At 54.7% G+C, this 23,571-nt stretch overlaps 1 protein-coding gene and 4 long non-coding RNA genes across 11 annotated transcripts; 2 read left to right on the top strand and 3 right to left on the bottom strand.

The window, feature by feature from the left end:
* Nucleotides 1-72: 72 nt before the first annotated feature.
* Nucleotides 73-471, top strand: LOC120765506 (claudin-8-like). Its single transcript, XM_040090438.1, has one exon. It carries the CDS (start codon nt 73-75, stop codon nt 469-471), a length of 399 nt encoding a protein of 132 aa, XP_039946372.1.
* A 651-nt stretch (nt 472-1,122) lies between these two features.
* On the top strand, nt 1,123-10,243 carry LOC120749142 (uncharacterized). 4 transcript variants are annotated; one of them, XR_005699545.2, is made up of 8 exons: nt 1,123-1,238; nt 1,899-2,133; nt 5,082-5,165; nt 5,598-5,836; nt 6,245-6,329; nt 6,896-6,973; nt 7,652-7,774; nt 9,090-10,243. It is a non-coding gene; the product is annotated as an uncharacterized LOC120749142 (long non-coding RNA). The 4 variants fall into 4 exon arrangements; XR_005699546.2 differs by having other exon boundaries at nt 8,858-10,243; XR_005699543.2 differs by having other exon boundaries at nt 6,896-7,052.
* LOC120749146 (uncharacterized) lies at nt 7,030-10,572 on the bottom strand. Of its 3 annotated transcripts, none has more exons than XR_005699553.1 (5): nt 10,298-10,572; nt 9,364-10,201; nt 9,138-9,274; nt 7,469-7,740; nt 7,030-7,145 (listed from the first exon to the last, which is right to left on the bottom strand). It is a non-coding gene; the product is annotated as an uncharacterized LOC120749146 (long non-coding RNA). The 3 variants fall into 3 exon arrangements; XR_009208611.1 differs by having other exon boundaries at nt 9,138-9,574; nt 9,785-10,201; XR_009208609.1 differs by having other exon boundaries at nt 9,138-10,201.
* Nucleotides 10,573-15,208: 4,636 nt separating this feature from the next.
* LOC120749147 (uncharacterized) lies at nt 15,209-17,726 on the bottom strand. 2 transcript variants are annotated; one of them, XR_005699556.1, is made up of 3 exons: nt 17,476-17,726; nt 15,730-15,840; nt 15,209-15,473 (listed from the first exon to the last, which is right to left on the bottom strand). It is a non-coding gene; the product is annotated as an uncharacterized LOC120749147 (long non-coding RNA). The 2 variants fall into 2 exon arrangements; XR_005699555.1 differs by having other exon boundaries at nt 17,562-17,726.
* A 2,303-nt stretch (nt 17,727-20,029) lies between these two features.
* LOC120749143 (uncharacterized) lies at nt 20,030-22,674 on the bottom strand. The gene is made up of 5 exons (XR_005699547.2): nt 22,465-22,674; nt 21,820-21,931; nt 21,419-21,525; nt 20,747-20,890; nt 20,030-20,124 (listed from the first exon to the last, which is right to left on the bottom strand). It is a non-coding gene; the product is annotated as an uncharacterized LOC120749143 (long non-coding RNA).
* Nucleotides 22,675-23,571: the final 897 nt, after the last annotated feature.

The raw sequence follows: 23,571 nt of genomic DNA, 5'->3' as shown, positions 1-23,571 counted from the left end.
CAGCTGCAGTGGTTTTTGGGGCAGCAGCTGGAGTGGTTTTGGAGCAGCAGCTGGAGCAGCTCTGGGGGCAGCATGGCCTGCTGCGTGCTCCAGATCACCGGGCTGATCTTCGGCGGCATGGGCATGGTGGGCACCTTGGCGGCCACGGCCATGCCCCAGTGGAGGGTCTCTGCCTACGTGGACGGCAACATCGTGGTGTTCGAGACCGTCTGGGAGGGGCTGTGGATGGACTGCGTCAGCCAGCCGGGCCTCAGGCTGCAGTGCAAGTTCTACGACTCCGTGCTGGCGCTGCCGCCGCCGCTGGAGGCCTTCCGGGCCCTCACGCGCGCGGCCGTGGTGCTGGCCGTCCTCGCCTTCCTCGCGGCCGTCGCAGGGGTCGCGTATGGCCAGCAGGGCCCCCGGGTCACCGGCACCTGCGTCCTGCAGGTCACAGCGTGGCTCAGGGTTTCTTTACCTCTCTGGGGCGTTTAGGGTCGTTGTTCCAGCTCTACATGTGACACCAGTCAAGCTGACGTTCCCTATCATTTTTGGTGCTCTGAACAGTTTCCCATTGATCTCTAATTATTCGGGTCTGTCACGATCACAGCAGCTCCACCTTTTGCCCCGCCAAGGCAGCAGATCCTTGACCTACACCTATCACTCTAAAGCCTCAAATGGTCCCTTTTTAGGACAGTGAAAATGTACATCCTAAGCAGGAGAGAACACAGAATTCTCTTGCCCTGTTTTTCGAGCAGGAGACTGCTGGGATTTGCTTTCTTCCCACGGGTAACTGGCAGGAGCAAGGTTTCCTCTGCTGTCACTCCATCTGTAGCATCCTCATTTGTCACGGCGTCGTGGTTTAACGAAGTTTGGTTTTAGCTGGGGAGGGGGGGAAGTTACACACACACACACACACACAGAGTTCTGTTTCAAGGACTCCCATCAGAAATTTGATTACAGCTATCAGAAGCAATTTCCCAAGGCGGTTTTTACTGCCCGGAAACGGCAGGAATGAGCAGGGGCAGGTGTTGCCACAGGAAAAGGTGGAGCTGCCGGCCGGGGCGGGCCCCGGGGCAGAGGCGGCGGCGGGGGCTGCGGTTCCGCCGCTGCCAGCCCCGTGTCCCCCGGAGCGCGGAACGCGGGGCTCGCTCTCCTTCCGCCGCCCTGTTCCCGCCGTGCCGGCCGCAGCTGCGCCGGGAACGGGGAAAATCCCCTCGGCTCGGGCGGCGCCGCCGGGAAGGAGCGAACGGCGGCCTCAGGTGAGCGGCCGGAGGGGAGGGAGGGCTGCGCAGGGGTCACCGGGGCCGGGGGCGCCCGCGGGGGGACGCGGGTCCTTTCAGCACCCGTACGTGGGACCCGACTGCCGTGTGGGACGAGTTCGTGCCGGGACTCGAGGCTCTCCGGGGTCGCGTTTCACGGAATGGAGCTCGTGCCGCGTTCCCGGCCGCGATGACGGCGTTTCGTGGGATGGGCTGAGCTCGGTTTTCGGGGGAGCGGCGGGATGGGTGTCCCTGTGCCCACCCCCGTGGGTGGCAGAGAGGAGCTGCTCCTGTGGCTGCGGCGAGGGTCAGTGGGAAAAACCGAACGGTCCTGATGGAAACCGATGGAAAAACAAGTTTTGTTCGGTTTTGGACTTGGCATTTACCCCCCGACCCCATCTGATCTGTGGTTTTTGCCTTAGGAACAGGGAACAGGAGGGGGAATGGGGACAAAGGCAGTTCGTTATCCCAAAACGGACGAGTTTATTTATACTGATATTTATTTCCTGAGCCACCTGGAATGGTTTGGGTCTCAGGAGGCACGTGAGAGCCTCCTTTTGTGTCCAAAGGGGCGGGGCCGTGGCTATAAAAGGGTAAAGGATGGAGCGGGGCTGGGAGAGGAGCGGTGATTGGGACCAATGGTACCGTGGGGATTTGCAGCCGGAACGGCGTGGTGGGAGTCTCCTGATGGGAATGAGTCCTGGAAACAGAACGGAGAGTCCGTGAGAAACGAGAACGCTGCAGCTGGAGCGCTGAGAACGGAGAGCTTCATGAAGCCCTTGTCTTCTGCTGGTAGCAGCGTCTGAGCCCAGGCCTCGGGGGCTGTGTGAAGATTCCTCCCCGGAGCGGGGTCAGCCCGTGCGGATGAGCCGCAGAGCTTCGGTCCTTGGAGCGGGTGAGGATCTGTTTCTACTCAGGAATTGTTTTTGCCGGCGTGGAAAAGGGGCGGTACGGGAGAAGGAAAAGCGTTCTGTTGCGCCGAGGTTGTTGTTGCAGGGGGGCCCGGTCCTTCTTTATGTGGGAAGTTTTCCTGAGGATGCTGTGCAAGGTAAATGGCCCTTTATGGCCGGGGTTCTGCTGCCGCCCCTGTGACGAGGGACCCGCTGCTCTCTGTGGAACGTGTTCCCGAGGACGTTACAAATACCCGGGCTTAACGTGGGAAGTTTTAGGGAGGATATTGTTACGAGGGAAACGGTCCTTGATGTGCCAAGTTTTGCTTTCCTGCCCAAAAGCCTTGGGAATGCTCAGGAACGCAGCCTGGGATATTTGACCCCTGCGCTGGGTCCCGTTTGGTCTAAAACACCCATTTGTTAGTGGTTCGTGTATTTTCTGCCCTCGGAGGATGTGAGGCCGGCCGGTCAGCTCGGTGTCTGGGAAGGGGAGAGTGTTCTGGGTGCCAGGGCTGCTGCTTTGGGGCGTGACGCAGAGCCCAGCGATATTCCTGCTGTGCAAATGTGGGAGGGAGTGGAACAGCAAGCGGCAGAGCTGGGTTCTTCTCCTTAAATCCCGGAACACCTGGGTTTGAGTTCCATCAGCCAGAGGAGGGAGTGAACCCTGGTGCCAGCCATCCTGGGGGCTTTGGATGGCTCTTACCATCTTCCCTATTATCATTTGCATTGTGTGGTTCTCCCTCAATCAGAGAAGGCAGCAAATGAGGCAGGAGGGGGAGCTCGTTTTGTTTCTGCAAACTCCAGGCTTGGGGCAGCTGCAGAGCAGTTTGGTTTCAAATAATCCTGCCCAAATACAGTCCCTTGAAGCTCTCTTGGGCACCTTTGGTTACCTGTGTGCCACTCCTCCTGTGATCCTTTACCTGGGGAGGTGTGGGCTCAGAAACACCTGCCTACTGGAAGGGTTTTTTACACGTACAAATTGATTTTCTTAGAAAAGCCATCGGGTGTAGTGAAAATCTGTGGAAAATTTGTGCTATTGGTACAACAGTTGATAGTAGGTCTTGGGTTTTTCTTCCTCTCCTCTTTAACCTGTTCTTAAGGGGACCCCTAAACTGGAAAATTGAAAGTGCAGGGGTGAGGGGAGGGAGTTGCTTTTCATTTTTTTTAAGTCTTGCTGTGGATTTTGGTATGTCAAGTGACACTTGACTTGATACCAAAATAGAATTGAAATAACTGCACTTCAGGACTCTGCACTTAATTCTTTTAATGTGCTAGCGTGGGTGCAGGAAATGCCAAAGCCCAAAGCAGTTCTATCTGTAACATTAAGTGCAACATCATTAAAACCAAGCCCTCGGCGTGGGCTTTTGCTGTGGATGCAAATGGTCTAAAGGCCTTTCTTGTGCCCTGAAAGCCAAAAGAAACCTGCCAAAAGCAGGCCTTCATTTGCATATCTGGGATTTCAATTTGCTGCTGGATTCTTCCCCCCAGCCTTCTCTCAGGTCCTTGTGCCAAAGGAGTGTGACCCCAGAGCGCACAGGGTGTCCGTCGCCTTGATAAATGTAAATGGAATTTGCCCGGGCTGTCAGGAAAGCAAAAACGCCCTGGGGTGTGTTTGGGCGAGGATGGAAGATGGAGATGTCCGGACTAGTGGTGGGTGTGAGTGCCGGCACTCCGGGGCTGTGGGGTGCCTCTGGTCCCTCAGAAGCCAGGGCACGGCCGAAGGAAGGAGGGAAGCTGCCAGGGCTGCAGGTGAGGGCAGCAGTGGCTCTTTCAGCCTGCTCGGTCCACAGCTGGGAGAACTGGAAGAAAAGCTTTCCTCCTTCTTTCTCTCCATCGCTGGGCAGAATATGCGGATTTTAACATAGCTCTCTCTTTGTGGGTTGTTGTTTGGGTGGGTTTTTGTGGTTGTTTTTTTGTTTTGTTTTGTTTTGTCTTTCCCTGGCTTTTTAATGTATTTCTGAGTGGTGCAGTGAGGAACAAGTGGCTGGGTTACATGAATTCTGACTGACATATCGCAGAGATGGGCATATGTGTGTGCCTTGGCACAGCCAGATGTGACATGGAAATCCTAAGTGAGGATTTCCAGCCTCTGCTACACCGGACACAGGCTTCTGAAAATGGACATGACCTTGGCAGCATAGCAGCTGTGAAGCAAAGCAGAATTAGAATATATGGAAGCAGAAAAACCAAGTGCAATGGTGCTTCTTGGTCCTGTGTGCACCTCTTGCCTCTGGCCTGTGAACGCTTGGCGTTGCAGCTCAGTCGAGTCAATTTCTGTGTTTGTTGGGTTTGAGGTTTGTGTGTGATAAAAACACCGGTCAGTTACTCTAAACCACTCCCCTCCTTTGCTGGACACATGCCTGGAGTGGGAGCAGGCTCCCCCTTACCCTGGAGGAATTCTGTGCTCCTCTGGACAGGGGGTGAGGCCAAAGCTTAGGAGCAGAGGCAAACACCCAAACCACGGCCGTGATGTCCCGCATGCATCCAGCCCCGTGTGTTTTCCGAGTTCCCAGCACTGATGAATCGAACCAAGAAAGTGTCTGGTCCTTCACTCCCCCAGCTCTCCCCCCACACCCCCCTGCTTCCCCTGCTCTTCTCCTCGGTGTGCTGAGGCCCTGCAGCTCCCTGGCTCTCCAGCTGGAGCTCGCCTTGTCGTGGCTGTGGCTGATAAAATACGGGCTGGAGATGTTTATAGCAGCAATCCATTCTCTCCGAGAACACAAAGAGCATACCACGCAGGAGAGACTGTAGGAAATATTTCCAAATGAGGGACTCTGTCTTCCTGCTTTTCCTGTGGTTCTCCTTCCTGTTTTCACCTGGGCTGGAAGGATGGGCATGGCTTGCACTCATCATATGAAAGGGGTGTTACTAAATTTGTCCAGAAGTCCTGATTACGGACACTCATTTTCTGACAGCAAACATTTTCATTTTGCCTTTCTCACCTTGTTTCCAGGTGCTGCCCAGGATGGACATCTGCGGTCTCAGAGAGCGATTCCCCAGGAGGAAGGGGAGCCTTGGCCTCGCCTGCACGGCTCAGGTGGGTGTGACAGAATTGGGGTGGCCTGAGCAGACACAAACGGCTGTCTGAGTTCTGGAGTGCCTTGAAACCTTTCTCTGTCAGCTTTTGGAGGGGGTTCTCTTTGGGATTTTGGGATTTTGTGTGATGCAGCATCCCGGGTGTCCCTCCCTTTGTGCAAAGTCCAAGGGTAAAAGAGTAAAGAACTGACAGGTGGGGTCTGGGATGAAAATGTTGAAATTAGGCAAAGAATGCAATAAAAGAAAAATGAGCATCCTTTTAACGTCTGAAATAGCTGGGAATACAAATGCTGTAAAAGGGCGCTCTTGTGTTTGAATCGGCGTCACCTCTCACGGATAGAAGCCCACAGTGAGCAATGGGAGCGGGAGCGTGAGAGCCGGGACGCTTTGACATCCGCAGGGGACTTCATTGTCTTTTCCTTCTCTCTCTCAGGACGGGAAAAATCACTGAACTCCTCCCATCTTTGCCAAAAGCTGCGGTGCTTAAGCAGCCAAAGCCAAGAGGCTTCGGCACCGGGGGTCCGCGCTGGAGGGGCTCCTGGTCCTGCCCCCGCTGGGGGGTAAATCAGAGGGACGCGGGGTTCCTCTTTTCCCCTCTGCTGGGATGAACTGCCTGGGGAACGCCATTTCTGCCAGCCCGGTCCTGCCCGTGTCTGCTGGAGGAGGCGAGAGGTGAGGAGGCCGGAGTTCCTTTGGGGTGACGGAGTTGTGGCGTTTGGCTGTGTCCAGAGGGGCGGGTTGGGCCTCATTTGTGCATCTCAGGACTGGGCTGGGGGTTGGGGAGCCCGGGGAGCCCGGCCCTGGCTGTATCCCCAGCTCTGCCAGGGGTGGCAGCTGGTGCAGAGCTGGGTGACAGCCTCTGCTTGGGCTGGGGGCAGGCACCGGCCCCGGCACAGATGCGGGGCAGAGCTGGGAGGATTTGGGAGCAGTGGGAGGAAAAATGAGGTGCTGGGCAGAGGGATCAGCCTGTGCTCGTGTCAGCGCTGCCGTGCAGGGCCCTGGGATCTGGGTAAAAGTCCAGCCCTCAGGACGTTCAGGGATGCGAGGTCTGAGGGACTGCGTTCCCCTGTGGCTCTCCAGGTCAGCAGGAAGAAGAGGAAATGTGGTGCCAGACCTGTCTCATCAGCTTGTGCTTCCCTCTGAGGACAGAGAGTCTCTGGGCAAGGTGAGATTGCTGTGAGTGCTTGGATGAGCAATGCAGGGAACAGGGAGCTCGGAATTCCAGGTGCTGATGTCCATTGCCTGAGGTGTGTTTGGTTTGCGTGTGTGAGGACTGGGATTTGGGCTGTTGTTGGGAAGAAAGAAAGGAATAAATCCACTCCCCAGATATGCAGTGGAGGACTGTGTAACAGGGAAGGGGAGTCTTTATCAACTGTATCAATATTTCACCCAAATTAGGGGTGGAGCAGTGATGGGCATGGGTGGGTTTGGTTATTCACGGACCACCTTCTGTTATTCCTTGTGCAGCCTTTTCATTGTGTTGTGGGATTTGCTGTCCAGTACCTTTCTAACAAACCCTGTAAGAAGTTCAGATGAAGGATCAGCGTTTGGGTCAGCTCACTACAGAATCTTGCCAAGGCTGGAGGACTGGGGTGATGACTGCTCTCAGCAAAGGTTACTTACTGACACTGGCTGAGACTGGCCTCAGCGCAGGGTGGGAAAGCGAGGGTTTGGATGAGGAATTCTGCAAACGAGGCCTCTGTGTCATTGTTGATTTCTCGTGTGTTTCAGAGAGCCGGGGCTGGCACAAGGACTCGTGCAGGTACTGACCTGGCACCGGAGCCGTTGTCCTTTGGAGCCATTTTAAAGGTATGATCCTAGAGCCTTTTGGAGGCTGTTTCTGGAATTCCATTTGTAGCTGGATCTCGCTCCAAGTGCTTCGGTCCAGGTGAGGGCTGTGACCTCTCCAGAGTTGTGCTCCCCTTGGTACACTCTGGGGCTGGAGTGGGTTTTCCAGGGAAGCGGAGATCACTGGGGACTGCTGCTCTGGAAAGCAGGGAAGGGACCTGCTGGGAGTTGCTTTTGCAAATCTGACATGAAGCTTGTAAAACCAGCACAAAATTTGAATCCCTGTGGGTTTTGTGGAGGAGGTATTGGTCACCCTGAGACCTGGATGTGAACAGGCTTTTGTGGTAAGAGAGCCTGAGGTCTGTAAATCCTGCATTTGGTAAGATCCGTGTGGTTAAAATCAAGTCATGGCCCCAGAGGCCGATGGTTTCTGCTCATTCCTGTCCCCAGCCTAGGGAATCAGAGATAATTTCAGAATAATTAGAAATTTTAGAAAAATACAGCTAAAAACCTCACCTCTATCCCCTCTAAGTTATCCCAGTTTTTCCCAGCTAGGAGCTGCAAGGAATTCAGGCAGGGGAAACAACATCAGGGAACAGCTGTAGATTCAAAGGCAGAAAGAGAAGATCTTCCAGCAAAGGGGAAAGGTTTCAGAAAACATTTCTGCAGTCTAATTCCTATTTATTTCTGATTCCCCAGTGAGAAGAACACGAACTCCCAGCCATTCAGGCCTGACAGTTCCCTGTAGTGAGAGCTCAGCACACATCCACAGAAGCAACCTCCAGCATCTGAAAGAAAAAACCAAAACCACAGAACAAAAAGGTGATTTATTTTGCTTCCAAGTTATTTCAAATTCTTAAAGTCCAAGGAGCATTTGCTCTTGAGATTTTGGTTGGGAGAATCATGAGCAGTGGGCAGAGGTGATGCCATTCGTTTATCTGAAAACCTGGTGTCACTGAGAGGGGACACAAGAACTGCTTGTGTAGGAAAATGTGAGAGGATGCCAGGAGCAATGGGGTGGCATTTTCGAGGGAATCGCTGAGGAGGTGAGGAGGGGACGGTTTGGAGCAGAATCTTCATCTACAGGGAACAAGCAGGGGATGTCTTTGGGTGAAAAGCTGAGGCCACGTGTCTAACCACCGTGGCCCAAGTTGTGTCTGCACAGAGTGGGAGCAGAGGTGGAGGTCAATCCAAAACCAGCCCTGCTTGACCTCTAAATTCCAGGATAACTTTTACAAGCTGGCAAATGAGGGATTGAAAATACCTAACAATGGAAACAAGAGCATTAATGAGATTCCTGGGAATCCCATTACCTTGTTGTCATAGAATTCTTAACAGAGTTTTGAGCTCTTGATGACAATAATGCATTTCTTTATTTGGATTATTTGCTTTGTGGGGTTTGGGGTTTATTTGGATTTTAAAGCCCTCACAGTGACCCTGGCACTGCTCAGGTGCTGATAGGAGAAACAGAGTCAGAGCTCCTGGCAGACACAGGCTGTTTTCCCCCAGAGTGGATTGCAGTGGAATTGTCTGGGACTCGCATTGTCCCTCTGGGCCATGCCAGTCGCTGTGATCTGTATAATTCCATACATTTGACTCCCAGAACTTCCCAGCCCAGGGGCTTGAGCTGACAGGGCAGCACTAAGATTGTTCCCTGTGTGGAGCCCAGATTCGGTGCTCACTCTCAGCTTTGCTAGTTCAGATGAATTATAGCCATGGCCCCCAAGTCCCTGCTCAGTTCCCGCTGCAGTAACCTCACGGAGCGAGGATATTCCCGTGCAGAGCTGCCGCTCGAATGGCAGCTGTGTCAGGAACCGGCAGAGCTTCCAAGGAAGCTCAGCAGCACGGGGACAAGGACAGCTTTATATTTCAAAGATTTTGCTATTTAAAACCCTCATCCCCCAGCCCCAGCCATGTCCCTGGGGGACCCTTGGCAGAGTTGCCTGGAATTCAGCTGATTTCACCCCCCCCGAGCTCGGGCTCCCGTTGATATGCTAAAGCAGGAGAAGGCGCTGGCCGGACGCGCTCCCGGCCCGTGCCGAGGCAGCCCCTGTGCCCACGGGAGAACATCTCTGCCTGCAGAAGCTCAGCTCCTTCCAGAGCCTCAGCGGTGGCCTCTACAAATTCTTTCTCTCAGGAAAGGGATGCACATCCCTGCCTTCAGCACACCTCCAGTGGGACCCACCTGGAAAAGCTTTCCATCACTTCCGTGCCTCCAGCCGGCTCCCTGAAAAACTCCAAGCATCATCCAAAGATAACTTCATCCCGCTTGAGCCTTTGATTTTAAGGCATCTCCGAGGGCTATTGCTCAGGATTTCATTTCTGTGAGGGAAAATTGCCTTGGCTTTCATGCTGCTGATGGATAATGTCCTCAGGCTGGAAAGGGGGGATTTGGGGTGGCCAGGACATACCTGGCAGCCGCGGGGGAGCTCCGGGAGGTGGGGACCGGGAATCGCCGTCTGAGCCCCTCTGCGGATGGCCCGAGCCGCCCGTGCCCAGGCAGTGCCAGCTGCTCCTCGGGGCGCCTCGGGGCTCTCGGTGGCCTCCGTGCGGGGTGAAGCATCTCCCCGTGCCCGTGCAGAGCAGCCCCTGGCCTGTGCAGAGGAGCCCACGGCTCCTCCCCTGCACACCCCAAGGACAAGAAGTGCTGGTTGCCTTTCAGGGGCTGCCGGCCTCCTCCCGCCCCACGTTCCCGGCAGCCCAAGATGTGCAGGAAACGCCAAAGAACACTGCTGGCAGCAAGGGGAGGCACCGAGGCCTCTGTGCAGCTCTGGGCTGGAAAAGCAGCCCCAGCCTCAGCAGCCACCATCATATTGGCCTGGCAACACTCACCTTCAGGAAACGCCCCTCCGCAGGTGGGACCAGCCCTGCCTCTCTCCAGAGCTTTGGCTGTGGAGCAAGGGAAGCCTCGGGACTCGTCTGGCTCATTTCTGTCTGGAAAAGGACATTGTGTGAGCACTTTTATGGCTGTTGGTTAAATCCTGGAAAGGGCAGGAAGTCAGTGTTATTGGAAGAGCTTCCAGGGGCAGGTGTGTAAAGCAGCTTCAGCAGAAAAGAAGGCTCTGTACTTCCCTTAGTGGTGCTAAGGATTCCCATCCTGGGGAGATCCACCCCCCTCACTCAGAGATTAGCTCAGCTGGTTGGAGCAGAATCCTAGTCGTGCCAAGGTTGTGAATTCAATCCTCAAGTGGTCCACTTCCCTGAGAGTCAGATTTTAGGATCCATCTCAACCTCAATGCCTCCTGTGATCTGGAAATAAAGAGGAAAATTCTCAGCTGCATTTTAATAAAAGGTTTTGCCCTTGCAGAGTGAGCTGTAAGGCAAGGGGGAGGGGGAGCACCTCACCTGGCAGCTGTTGGAGAAGCAGCCGGGGTGGAGCCGTGTCCGGGCCCTGCCGAGCGGCTCCTCCCGCCCACGGTGATCCGGCCCCGCTCCTTCCACAAGGCTGCGGCCGGCAAAGCCCCACGGGTGCGCGGACAGCGGGAAGGGGGAGCCGGGCGCTGCTCTCCCCCGAGGGCTGCGGGGGCTTCGCACACCCGCGGGGGTACAACCAGGCGGCACCCGCGGGACGGGAGCACCAGGAGCGGCGGGGTTTAGGGGGTCCCGGGGTCGGCACGGCGTTCCCCGTGCCCCAGCTGCGATCCAGCGCCTGCAGGAGAAAATACCGGCGCCGTTCTCCCGCGCACGGTTCGCGGCAGAGCCCCGGCTCCCCGCGGCCGCAGCAGCATCGCGCCCGGAGCCCCAGGCCGGCTGCAGCCGGAGCAGGAGCGCCGGGCTCGGCCCCGGCGCCCGTCCCGAAGCGGCTCCTACCGATCCCGATCCCGGCCCCGATGCCGCGACCCGCACCCTGCCGGCCGGGGGAGAGGCGGCACCGCTCGGGACCCGCAGCGGACACCGAGAGGAGCCGGACCCGACCCCCGGCCCTACCTCAGCGCCTCGGGCTCCGCGCAGCGCCGGGAGCAGCCCCTGGGTTGTGGTTCCGCACGGCGCCCCGAACGACGGTCCCGCCGCGTCCCGGGATGAGCATCCACCGCAGAGAGCGGAGCGGGCGCGGATCGGCCGGGATTTAAGGGGCGCGGGCGGGGCGGGGCGGGGCCGGCTCAGGTGTGACGAGTTGGAGCTGCACAGGTGCGCGGGGCCCCAGAGCGGCTGCGCGGGGCGGGGCCTGTGGGGATTTAATCCACGCCGAGAGCCCCGCGGAGCCATTTGCCCCTCGGCGCTCGGCGAGGGAGGATGCTGCCGGGCCGGGCTCCATATTTCTTTTTCTCTCCATTTCTTTTTCTCTGTATCTCTTTTCTTCTACGCTTCTCTTCTTCTATCATCCCTCTCTTCTCCCCTCCCTTTCTCCCCTCCCCCACCCCCTACACCCTCCCCCCCCCCTACCCCCCCCCCTCCCTCTCCCCCCTAGCCCTCCCCTCCTTCCCCCCCCCGGGGCCGTCGCCCCCCAGCCACCCACCCCCATACCACTACATATCCCTACCCTACCCTACTCCTCTATCCTCTCCCTCTGCCTTTCAGCCTTCCGTCCCCCCCCAGCCCTGGCTCCTCCTGTGCCCTCTCCCTGCTCCCCTTCCCCCTCCCAATTGCCCCCACCTGCTGTCAATCCTCCTCCTCCTTCCTCCGCCATTCCTTCCCCCCCAGCCCGCCACCCCCTGCCCCTGCTGCCCTGCACACCCCGACACCCCCACCTGCCCTCTGTCCTTGACTCACCCACCCCGTCTGCCCCCCTGATGCCTTCGTCCATCCTCCCTGCTCCTTCTTTCTCCCGCAGCCGCGGGGCTCGGGGCGCCGGATAATAAAGCCCAGAGGGCCGGAGCCCGGCGCCCCCACCGTCCCTGGAAGCCCCACACGGGGACAGGCCCGCTCGGGCGCTGTCCCCATTCCGGTTAACACACCGCCCGACACTGCCGGCTCTCCGGCTTTCCCTACATCACACTGGGGTATCCCGGGGGGGTCGGGTGGGGGGGTGGGGGTTAGGAAGGGCCCCCTCATTAGGAGGGGGTCCCGGGGTGGGTGGGTTAGGAAGGGCCCCCTCCGGAGGAGGGGGTCCTGGGGGGGGGGGAGGGCCCCCTCCGGAGGGGGGGGTCCCTGGGGGGGGGGTCGGGGTGGGCCCCCTCCGGAGGAGGGGGTCCGGGGGAGGGGGGCGGGGCGGAGGGGGGTCTCACCCCCCTCCAGTCCCCGCCCCCTTCCCCCGGACCCCCTCCTCCGGACGGGGTCTGCCCCGGCCCCCTCCCCGGGACCCCCTCCTCCGGACCGGGGCCCGGGGGGAGGGAGGGGGGGCGGGTGGGGTGGGGGGGGCACAAGGGGGGAGGCTGTTTGTTCTTTTCTGTGACACGTGTGTGTTCGTGCTGCAGAGTGACGTGACCCCCTCTGCTTCCCCCCCACCCCACCCGCCCCCCTCCCTCCCCCCCGGGCCCCGGTCCGGAGGAGGGGGTCCCGGGGAGGGGGCCGGGGCAGACCCCGTCCGGAGGAGGGGGTCCGGAGGAGTGGGGCGGGGACTGGAGGGGGGATGCCCCCCCTCCGCCCCGCCCCCCTCCCCCGGACCCCCTCCTCCGGAGGGGGCCCACCCCGACCCCCCCCCAGGGACCCCCCCCTCCGGAGGGGGCCCTCCCCCCCCCCAGGACCCCCTCCTCCGGAGGGGGCCCTTCCTAACCCACCCACCCCGGGACCCCCTCCTAATGAGGGGGCCCTTCCTAACCCCCAACCCCCCACCCGACCCCCCCCAACCCCGACCCCCCCGGGATACCCCAGTGTGATGTAGGGAAAGCCGGAGAGCCGGCAGTGTCGGGCGGTGTGTTAACCGGAATGGGGACAGCGCCCGAGCGGGCCTGTCCCCGTGTGGGGGCTTCCAGGGACGGTGGGGGCGCCGGGCTCCGGCCCTCTGGGCTTTATTATCCGGCGCCCCGAGCCCCGCGGCTGCGGGAGAAAGAAGGGAAGGGGAAGGAGAGAAGGGATAGCAGGGGATGAGAAGGGGCAGGGAGAAGGGAAAGGACGGGTGGGGGGGAAGAGAGAGGGTGGACAGAGGAGAGGGAGAGGGGGAATAGAAGAGGGTAGCGGGGCAGGGACAGGAGAGGAAGGAGTGGGGGGGTCCGGTTTGAGGGGAGAGGAGGGAAGGGTTTAGGGGAGAAATATGGGGAATACAGGGAGGAGGAAGAAGGGTAGAGAGGGAGACAGGAGGGGAGGGCTGAAAGTGGAGGAAAAGGGGGTAAAGGGAGAGAAAGAATAAAGGGAGGGGAGGGAAAGGGGAGAAGGGAGAGAAAGAAGGGGAATACGGGGAGGAGAGGGAAAGGGGGGAAAGGGAGAGAAAGAAGGGGAATACGGGGAGGAAGGAGGGTAGAGAGGGGGACAGGAGGGGACGGCTGAAAGCAGAGGAAAAGGCAGGAAAGGGAGAGAAAGAGGAATAAAGGGAGGAGAGAAAAAGGGGGGAAAGGGAAAAGGGAGAGAAAGAAGGGGAATACGGGGAGGAAGGAGGGTAGAGAGGGGACAGGAGGGGAGGGCTGAAAGCGGAGGAAAGGGGGTCGGCTTTGGGGAGAAGAGGGAAAGGGGGGAAAGGGAGAGAAAGAAGGGAAATACGGGGAGGGGAGGGAAAGGGGGGAAAGGGAGAGAAAGAAGGGGAATACGGGGAGGAGAAAGGAGGGCTAGAGGGGAGGACAGAAGGGGAAGCCGAAGCCCGTCCTGTCCCGGGCTGCGGAGCCCGCACAGGAGACACCCGCCACCAACGTGCTCAGAGCGAGCAAATGGCGGCGGCGGTGATTTCCACGGCTTAAATCACCTCGGCCCCGCCCCGTGCAGCCCCCGGACCAGGTACACCTGTGCCGGCCCCGGGCCCCGCCCCGAGCCCGCCCCGGGCCGGCCCCACAGAGCCCCGGCTCCGCCCCGGGCCCGCCCCACAGAGCCCCGGCCCCGCCCCGGGCCCGCCCCACAGAGCCCGCCCCACAGAGCCCCGGCCCCGCCCCGGGCCCGCCCCACAGAGCCCCGGCTCCGCCCCGGGCCCGCCCCACAGAGCCCGCCCCACAGAGCCCCGGCCCCGCCCCGCCCCTCCCGGGATGGAGGCGGGACCATCGCCCGCGGCCCCGCCCCCTCCCCGGCCCGGCCCCGCCCCTCAGCCCTCAGCCGAGCCGGGGCCGCTCCCGGCCCTGCCGGAGCCCGAGGCGCCGAGGCGGGGCCGGGAATCGGCGCCGGGGCTTCTCTTCGGGTCCCGTCCCTGTCGGCCGGGGCTCCCGAGCGGTGCCGCCTCTCCCCCGGCGGGCGGGCGGCGGGGCTCGGCGCCGCGCCCCGGTCCCGCCGGGCCCTGGGCGCGGGAGGGCGGCGGCGGCGATTTCCCGGTGCTGACCGGGACCGGGCGGGGCGCGGGGACCCCCCCGTGCCGGGCCCGGGACCCGCCAAACCCCGCCAAACCCCGCGCTGCCGGGGAATTTGTTTCCAGCGTAGGCGGAAAATTCTTGACGAGAAAACCCAAAACTCAAGGATACGGGATCTGAGGGGAGAGGAGAGATTCTGTTCTAAATTCCAAACGCATTGGGAAAAATAAATCTATGGAACAGCTCATTTCCTGTCCCACGTTGGCTACTGTGTGATCGTCTGTGACTCCCAACGCTCCGGTGGGATTTTGGACCCGTGGAGCTGTAATTACAATGACCTGGCAGGTTCTAAGCACGACAGAAAACAACGGGAGAACTCTCTGGATGGGGCAGTGGAGCCTCTCAGTGGTGTCCCAAAGGGCCAGCAGTGCCCAGCATCTCTGGCTGCAATTTGGGGGGTCCCAGCACGGGCCCTCTGTAGTGTTCCTCTGGAGCTGACACCTCCCGGCATCCCTGACCAGGGTCTGGGGGTGCCAGCACAGGCCCCCGGCACATCCCGCTGCTTCTTCGAGTCCCGTTTAACCAGGATGATTTTTTTGGGGGGTAGGAGCACCCAAAGCCAGCAAACTGGCCTTAACCCCTTTCGGGGGGATCTCTCCTCTTTCTTCCTCACCAAATTCCCACTGTCAAAACCCAGCCTGAGGCTCAGCTCCCCATCCCCTCAGTCTCTCCAAGGAACTGGGCTTGGATTTCCCAATCCAGCAGGACAGGCATGCTGTTGTCCTTACTGTATATCCTAATTGCAGTAATTGCTTAAGAAATAATTGAAAGACATGAAAGGAATGAAGAGACATTAAACAAGAGCTGCCAGCTCCAAGGGCCATCCAAGGGATGCTCAAACCCCTCTTCAATGATTTGCTTTAATTAATCAACTCAGAGTAATTAACAACATCAATACAGTATGACTCTTTTTTATTGAGTTATGGATAAATATTGCAGAATGGAAAACCCCTTCTAAACCCAAAAGCTCTTTTAAGAGCTGTACAGGGCACAGCTGCAGAGAGAGTCTTGACATTCAGGGAAAAAACCCACAAGTTTTCAGTCTTTAGCATCTTCCACTAAGTCGTCATTGACAGCAAACGTGGCTTCAGCCTCAGCAAGACACGGAGAGTCAGGGACTGCAGATCCTGGTCTCACCTCAGCCTTTCAGCAGCTACAGTCTGCAAGGAGAGAGAAGAAAATGGGTCAGGATGGACAGCCTACTTCCAGAAATCATCAGCATTCATCAAGCATTAAGTAGAGCTGTAAGAACTTCCCCAGAGGTTCGCTTCCCTGCGGACTGAGGGCTCTAAGTAGAAGCACAGGCTGGACCTGCCATGGGCAGACCATGGAAACCCCAGGAGTAAAAGCTACTCGGTCAGTTCCATAAAACATTCCAAAATCAGGCTCCTGGGGTGCGACCGTCTCTTCTCTCACCTTCAAACATGCAGGATGAGGTCTGTTGCTGTTGAGCAGCGTTCAAAAACTCCTCAGAGCAGAAACTGCCTCACCAATGACACTGGAGTCATGGCAGCTCCTCTGGCAGCTCTGTCAGTAACAAAATGTTTTGGTTACCTGGACACAAAAGGATGCTAAGACCCATCACCACAGGCTAAACCGGAGCAGCGCTTCCAAACGGGGCAGGGAGGATGGAGGGCAGAGGCTTTTCCAGGAGATACAGCGCTTACCAGGGGGCAGAATGGGGAATTGCATTCCGAGTTTTTGGAGAAAACTTTCAAACTCACAGAAGTAAAGCTAAGTAGTGTTGGGTAACAAAAAGAAAACCAAACAAAACCCCAGCCACTTTTGGAGATTATTCTTGCTTTATGGCACAACCGCTTGCTTTTATTGAAAAACACTAGGTGGAACAGTCACACTGCATGAAAAAAACAGAGACATTAAAACCAGTCCAGATGCACAACCACTGTCTATCAGAACGACGCTTGCACAAAAGAACTCTGGCCTTAATTCAGGTCACAGTTATCGAAGAATATTTGAAGACCACTTTGAAGTGCTACAAACCAAGTCAAGCCAAGCACACTTTCATTCTCTGGACAGACTTTAAGACACCCGAGGGAGAGTCTCGAGCACGTGCTCAGCTCCCAGATTTGCCTTTGCCCACCCCAGCAAGGACAGCGCAGATGTGGCCAGTACAGGTCACAGCCAGCCCAAGGTCTGCCTGAGCCCCTCCGGCCGCACTTCCTTCCTGCTGATAATGCTGACCCCTGACAGGCCCCAGCCACGACCCTTTGCTGCTGCCTTTGCGGACCCTTCGGATCAAATGGGAAGGAACCCTCCTGTGCCCTGCACCTGCTGAAAGCTTCCCTGCTGGAATGCAATGGCTCATACAAAAGACAGACCCGGTTGTTCCGTTTGGCCTTTTTTCTACGATTTGCCTTACAGAGGTGACGTTCCTCACCACTGAGCACTACGATGCCAACAGCAGCGATACAGAAATCCGCTCTGGGACGGAGCAGCGGGAAAAGCGACCTCTGGACTTGCCAGAGATAGAAGGGGAGCACCCTCGGTGCCGTGCCTGCTGGGTGAAGTGGAGCTGGCAGGCGGAGCCACAAATATTCATAAACATATGGCCCATAAACGTGGCTGGTCCCTGAAACTTTGTGAGAACCAATTCCTCTCATGAACATGAATCTAGACCCAGATAAAAAGCCGTGGTCTTGTTTTCTGTTTGCCATGCTGTGCATCTCTCTCCGCTTTGTATGAGAATAATGACAGGTCTGAATTGGCCCATTAACTGATACATGAAAAACATGATAACATGAAAACATGCACACACACACGCACAAAAAGGTGGTGGTAAAATTTAGCAATTGGAAAGTTTATCATAGATTGGTAAAATATGAAAAGATGGCATTTTTTTTTTTTTTTTTTTTTTTTTTTAATACTAATTGCAGAATTTAAACCCAGGAAATTTTGGTTCAAGCTGCACCTGAGCCCCGGAGCCAATTTATTTAGCTCCAGTGAATTCCATGAAATGTATTAAAACTGGTTTTAAAAGATGAAATCAAAAGAGCTCTGATAGGGAATTCTGTAAATCCAAACTCTTAATTTCTGTCCCAAAGGCATGAAACACTTCAAAACAATTTTTTTCTAGGCTTGAAACATAGCGTAAGAAAACAATTTCAGGACTGAAGAAACTATTAAACCCAGTCACACACAAACCTTGTCCTTTTTGCTCGAGTTCCGTTTGTTTTTTAAGCCTCACCTCGATTCCACTTCCCCCAGTTCCGGCACCGAAACCCACTGACCTCAGCTCGGTTCGGCGCAGCTCGCTGGGTTCGGCTGAGCGCGGCTGCGCTCGGCTCGATGCAGCAGAAGTCGGCTAAACTCGGGTGGGTTCGGCTCTTCGGCTAAACTCGTCCCTTTTCGTCAGGCCTCGGCTGTTTTCGGCTGTTCGGCTAAACTCGGCTGCACTCGGCACTCCTCGTCTCTTACCGGATGCAGTCGTGTAGATTCGGCTCTTCGGCTCGGCTCGGCTCCGTTCGGCTGCGCTCGGAGGCGCTCGCGGCGCTCCCCGCGGCTGGGCTCGGCTCCTGAGGGCGGCGCGGGCCGGGCCGAGGCGCGGCGCGGGGAAGCGGCGCCTGGCGCTAAACCCGCAGAGCCCGGGGTTTTCCTGCTGCCGAGCCCCGCAAGCGCTCGCACGGACACGAATGGGAGCGCGGGCTCGGGCAGGAGCTCCCGGGCAGTGACTGCAGTCGCGCTAATTAATGCTCGTGAGAGCAGGAGGCCGGGTTCGGCTGGGCTCGGCTCGGTTCGGCTCGGTTCGGCTAGGCTCGGCTCGGTTCGGCCGAGCTCGGTGCCGCTCGCTGCGTTCGGCCGAACTCGGTTTGGTTCGCTCAGCTGGATATGGCTCACAGATTTCCTGACATCAGCCCCTAGGAATTCCACACCACACAAACTGTAGCCTCTAAAGGGCTTGGGTTTTTTTTTAATAAATGTAATTTTTAACTCAAGGCTTGGTACGGAGCCGATGGCTCCTTTAGGACAAGAATATTTACATGTACAAGCAATTCCCTCATTTGCATCTCATTTTTATTTATCCCACCCCAAAATTCAATACAGAGCACAAGGAATGTGCCGTTCTGCTTTCTCCCTGTACAGTATTTTACAAAGGATACGGGCACAGCACGCAGCCGGCAGGGTCTGGCACGGGGGCAGCTGCGGTACCGCCCTGTGTCCACAGGGTGGCAGCACTGCACAGCGCACGGCAGGGCCGGGCACGGGGGAAGCTGCAGTACCGCCTGTGTCCACAGGACGGCAGCACTGCCCGCGCACGGCAGGGTCGGACCTGCGGGGGGGAGCTGCAGTACCGCATGAGTCCACACGGTGGCAGCACTGTCCGGGCACGGCGGGGGAAGAGCTGCAATACCGCCTGTGTCCACAGGACGGCAGCACTGCCCCCGAGCCCACAGCCCCCACTTCCAAAAATCCTGTAAAATGCTCCAAAAGACCCCCAAGCGCAACTCCCAGAACCCTGCCACTCACCAAATTCAAACCAAAAAAGCCTTGATTGTAGGCTATAATTTAGTTTTTAGTATTTATTATATTTGTTATATATATTTGTGTTTATATTATTTATATTTATATTTATTTTTACCATTTCTGTTTTCTATTCATATCTATGTACATTATATATATTATAACATATATAACATGTAATATTATAGATTGTATCTATTTATATTACCGATATAAGTTTTTGTATTTTACATCTCTATTTTTATTATTTACTTTTTCCTATTGTTCTATTAATTTGTTTAAAATTGTGTTTATTTGTTTATATTTAAAACTGTATTTTACACTATATGAATTCATTAACCTAACATCAGAACCACAATTAATTAGAATTAAATTAGCCTGGTTTTCTAAAGGGTAAAGATTTAATTCTCAATAAAATAATATTGGCATATTTTCTTTTTCTGTGGTTTTTTTTCGGGGGGGTTGTTTGTGGGGGTGTTTTTTTTTTTGTTTGTTTGCTTTGTTTTGGATTTCTTTGTTACTAAACAATGAGGTTTAGAGAGTTACAGAATAAAAAATACACTTTGTTCTATTGCTATCTCTGAAATACACCCCCGACATCAAGTGACTGCTGCGAACCCTGTTCGTGGGTAGAATGAGACCTGTTAGGGGATAAAAAGGAAAAAAACGGCACCGTGGCGCTTACAGCTTTCTCCCTTCGGGTTCCTCAATGGAGCAGAAAGTACAGAGGCTTTGCTCTCACTCCCCATTATATCCAGGCCTTCGGTGGGTGGCCACGGCTGTCATTTTCCAACTTCTTTGTTGCCAACAGCCAGTCTGCCATATACTCGGGGTAAGAAAGGGTAAGGGGGAAAAAAACAGGAAAAAAGAAAACATGAAAATATAAAATAAAATAAAAACATATAAAATAAAATAAAAACTTCAAAATAAAACTTAAAAGTGATAAAAAGTTTTAAAAATAAAATAAATAAAATTATATAAAAATTAAAATATTAAATGGAAATAAATTAAAAAACAACAAATACAAAATCAAAATAACATGAAAATAAAAAGAAACAAGATTTTAAAAATCAAAAGTAGTTAAGTTAATAAAAATAAAAAACAAAGATAGAAGAAATAAAATATAAAACCTTTTTAAAAAGACAAAACAAAAAATAAAATAACATGAAGAAACAAAACTCAATAAAATAAATGAGAATGAAAAAATACAAAAGTAAAATTAAAATAAAATAAAATAAAAAATAGAAAAAATTAAACAATTATTAAAAAAAAATAAAAATAGGCAGCTCTGGTGACACGGGCAGCACTTTGTAATATCTCCAGAATACGACTCTGAACCAGAAGATAGAACTTGTTCTTTTGCAGTCAAGATCTAATTATCTAACTTAGAATTAGCAATTTGACTGGTATCTGATCAGCTTCGAGGTAACGTGAACGCCAACTGCTCTCAGCAACTCCAGGGAAGGAAAGACCTTCTCTGTTCAAAGCTTCCTGCCACAGGTGCTACTCTTACAAGAAGTCTTCAGCCAGCAAGACAATTTTATCTTTTTGTCCAAGGTTTTGATATCTGAAATGCTCAGGGTGGATGCTCCCAAAGCTGAGAGCTCCCAGCACGCGAGTTTCCCTCCTGCTGAAGCAGTGCTCGGGTGACAAATACGCTGGCTGGGGAATGGAGACCCCCAAAAAGAAAAGGCCCTGGCTGCAGGCACAAACCCACGGTACCCACGTGAGGTTCCACCGTGGCAGGAACCCCTTCCAGTTTCAGGGGTTAAGGATGCGACCGCTTCAGACGTAGGCAATTATTTCCCCCTCCACACATAAATCAACGAGGAACAGATTTTCAAGAGGGCAAAGGCAGAGGCAGCTGCTCCCTTCCGCTTTGTACTTGAGACCTCAAAGCCACGCAAACCTCTGTGCTTTGGGGTTTTTTGGTGCTTTCTTTTTAAATTCTTACCTGGGAGCCTTCATCACACAAAGGACTGTTGAAAAAGGAAAGAACGACCTGGAAAATCCTCTGGTAGTCATAAAGCTCATAGCAATGTTTGTCACGCAGCCCTTCCCCAAGAAATCTGAGGATCCACTCACGCTCTGTTTTGTACTGCAAGTCACAAAAATACCACCATCAGACATTTCGACCTTTCCAAATAATACCTGCTCCTAAGAGCACAAAACGCTGGTTCCCTGGGAGTGCCAGCTCAGGGCTTACTACGGCTTGTTTTGGACTTCTCCGTTTCCATTCCTATCAAATTTCATCGCTAACATCCCTCAGGAACTGTCAGTCTGCGGCCCAAACATGCAGTGGAAATGGAATTGTAGAAGCTGCTGTTCCTAAAACTCTTCAGTTGAACTCAGCGCTGCTAATCGAAACTCAGAGATGAATGTAAGCCAGCTGGGGCAGAATATTCTGCTTATTGTGCTCACAGAGCATACACAGCACGACTCATTGGGTGTCAGTATTAAGAAAACAACAAAAACCCCACAAAACAGCATTTTTAATCCCAATAGGAAACAAAAGAAAGATGCCTCCAATTAACCACCTATGGGAGAATGAGATTTCATTGTATTTTTATGGCTTTTTTCTGTCAATTTATGAAGATTTACTGGGTACCAAAAATGGGACTCTTACCTCAAAATCAAAACTGTAGAAAAGCTGGAAAAAACCTGGTACTTTCCTCAGGTCCAAATACTGGTGTGACAGAAGGAATCTGTTTACCTTTATGTACATGTGCTCCTCTGTGAAGAGAAAAAGCTGGCATCGTGGAGGAGGACAGCATTCCCAACCCACAGCCACGGACAATAATAAATGGAAGCCGTACTGTGTGGTGCTCCAAGCTGGGAGAACAGCCCAGGAACTGCAGGAGGCCTTTGCTCTGAGGCTCATTACACTGCTGCCCATCCCTCCCCTTCTCTCCCCCAGAATGAAAAGTTCAGTCAGGAGTGCAGGAGCACAAAGCAGGCGAGGAGATCAGCGTTCCCCGAGGCTCTGGTTTCCACCCCAGCAGCGACACACGCGGGAAGTTCCAGTACCTGGCTTCAGGATCTGCTGCGCCACACGAGCAACGTAGAGGGTCAGGGAGAAGGTGAACCTGAGGTTTGGCTGCCTGATTCCGTTCTGCACAGCATCCAAGAGATACAGCAACTGCAAGAGCCCGGGGAGAGAAGCCTGAACCGTCGCCCGTAATGGAAAGTGCAGGGGAGTAACACATAAATAGCTCATAAACCACAGACACTGTCCCTGTGCAGGCACAAGTATGGCCTGCTCTGAGCCAAGTACTCAGCTGCACCCCTGAGCCCCTCTGGGTAAAACAAAATCCAGCAATGACCAGAAATCAGCCCAACAGAAAACAGGAAACACGCCTTTCAATGTAGCATTTATCTGACACGGCATTTTGCCATCAGGATCTGGAGTTTCTCCTTTAAGGGCTTGTGTTCTGTGTATTTTGAAGGGCTGCTGCCATTTCTACCCACTGATGGCTAGAAATGACTTGGTGTGAACCTTCCACCTTATGGCCAGGAACGGAGCACAGGGGCACCTCAGTGGTATTTTACCAGCTACAAATGTACCCTGAGTTCAGCAAGAATATTCGTGTATTTTCTTGTCAGTCACACTGAAGGTCAAGAGGAAGTTCCTAGAAACAAATATTCCTATTTAAGAAAGGGCTGCAGTCTTACCTGTGTGTCACCTCCAGGCTTTTCTTTCTCTTCTGAGGTTGTGCTGCTGCTGGTGGATGTGCTTGCAGCCAGCTGGGTTCAGAGAGCTGCCAGAGAGGAACTCGATGTCGTTCACCTGGGTTCAGCTTCTTCCAGTTTAAAAGAGGGGTGAAAAATCCAGGTGTGTTTACACCACAAAAACTCCTTGTGCTGTGGAATCGTGGAAGGGTTTGTGTGGCCACCCCTCTGCCACGGGCACGGATACCTTCCACGGTTCCAGGCTGCTCCAGCCTGGCCTTGGACACTCCCCGGGGCGGGGCAGCCACAGCTGCCCTGGGCAGGGGAGCTCCAGGCCGGGGCCTCCCGCCGGATTACTGCGGTATTAACTGAAATTAATTAAAGTAAAAAGCCACCAGAGGGCTCCAGTGGAGGATTCTCCGAGCAGTAAAGAGAACGAGTGACTGGGGACATAATTCTGAACAAGCGCTGTAAAAAGCACAGTGTGTGTGTGTGTGTGATGAGCCCAGGTGGGTGTTACTGTAGCAGTCCAGTCTTGTGAGCGATGGTTGTGCTCCTGCCAAGAGCAGGAGTCTGCAGTTTCCCGGAGATCTGCTCTGTGTCAGTAGGCAGGCGTCAGCAGTGGAGAAAATGTTTTCAAATGGGCATTGTTAGAAGCTGGTAACTGTTCATCCTCTGTTTAATTAACAAAGGAAACCCAGCTGCGGGGTGTTAAGTGTCTGGGATTTTCCCCATGGATGGGTTTGACAGCGAGCTGTAGCTGTGGTGATGCTTTTGGGAGGACAGCAGCAGGCACAAGGCGTTGAATGTACTTTCAGGGCATAGTAACTCTTTGCTGTTTTGAAACTGCTGCTGCTGTTGTTTTCCTACTGTATTGGAACCGTTGGATATATTTATAGTGTTCCATTTGTGGAACTCCTTTATGTCCTCCCTCTGATCTCCATCCCTTACTTCTGTTACTGAGAAGGACTGGAATTCTCGTTTCCTTGCCCTGTAACTTTGTTACGCATCGTGTTAGAGTTTACTGGGTTTGTGCACAACCTTCCTCGAGTTGTCAGCTGTTCTTTCCCACTTCCAAGATAAGAACAAAGGCTCAGGCAGTGCTTTGGG

Source organism: Hirundo rustica, chromosome 2, assembly GCF_015227805.2.
Source record: "Hirundo rustica isolate bHirRus1 chromosome 2, bHirRus1.pri.v3, whole genome shotgun sequence".
Lineage (NCBI taxonomy): Eukaryota > Metazoa > Chordata > Aves > Passeriformes > Hirundinidae > Hirundo > Hirundo rustica.
This window is presented reverse-complemented; position numbering and strand designations above follow the sequence as displayed.

Coding starts and splice junctions, on each gene's coding strand:
- LOC120765506 (XM_040090438.1), top strand. CDS start 73: ATGGCCTGCTGCGTGCTCCAGATCACCGGGCTGATCTTCGGCGGCATG.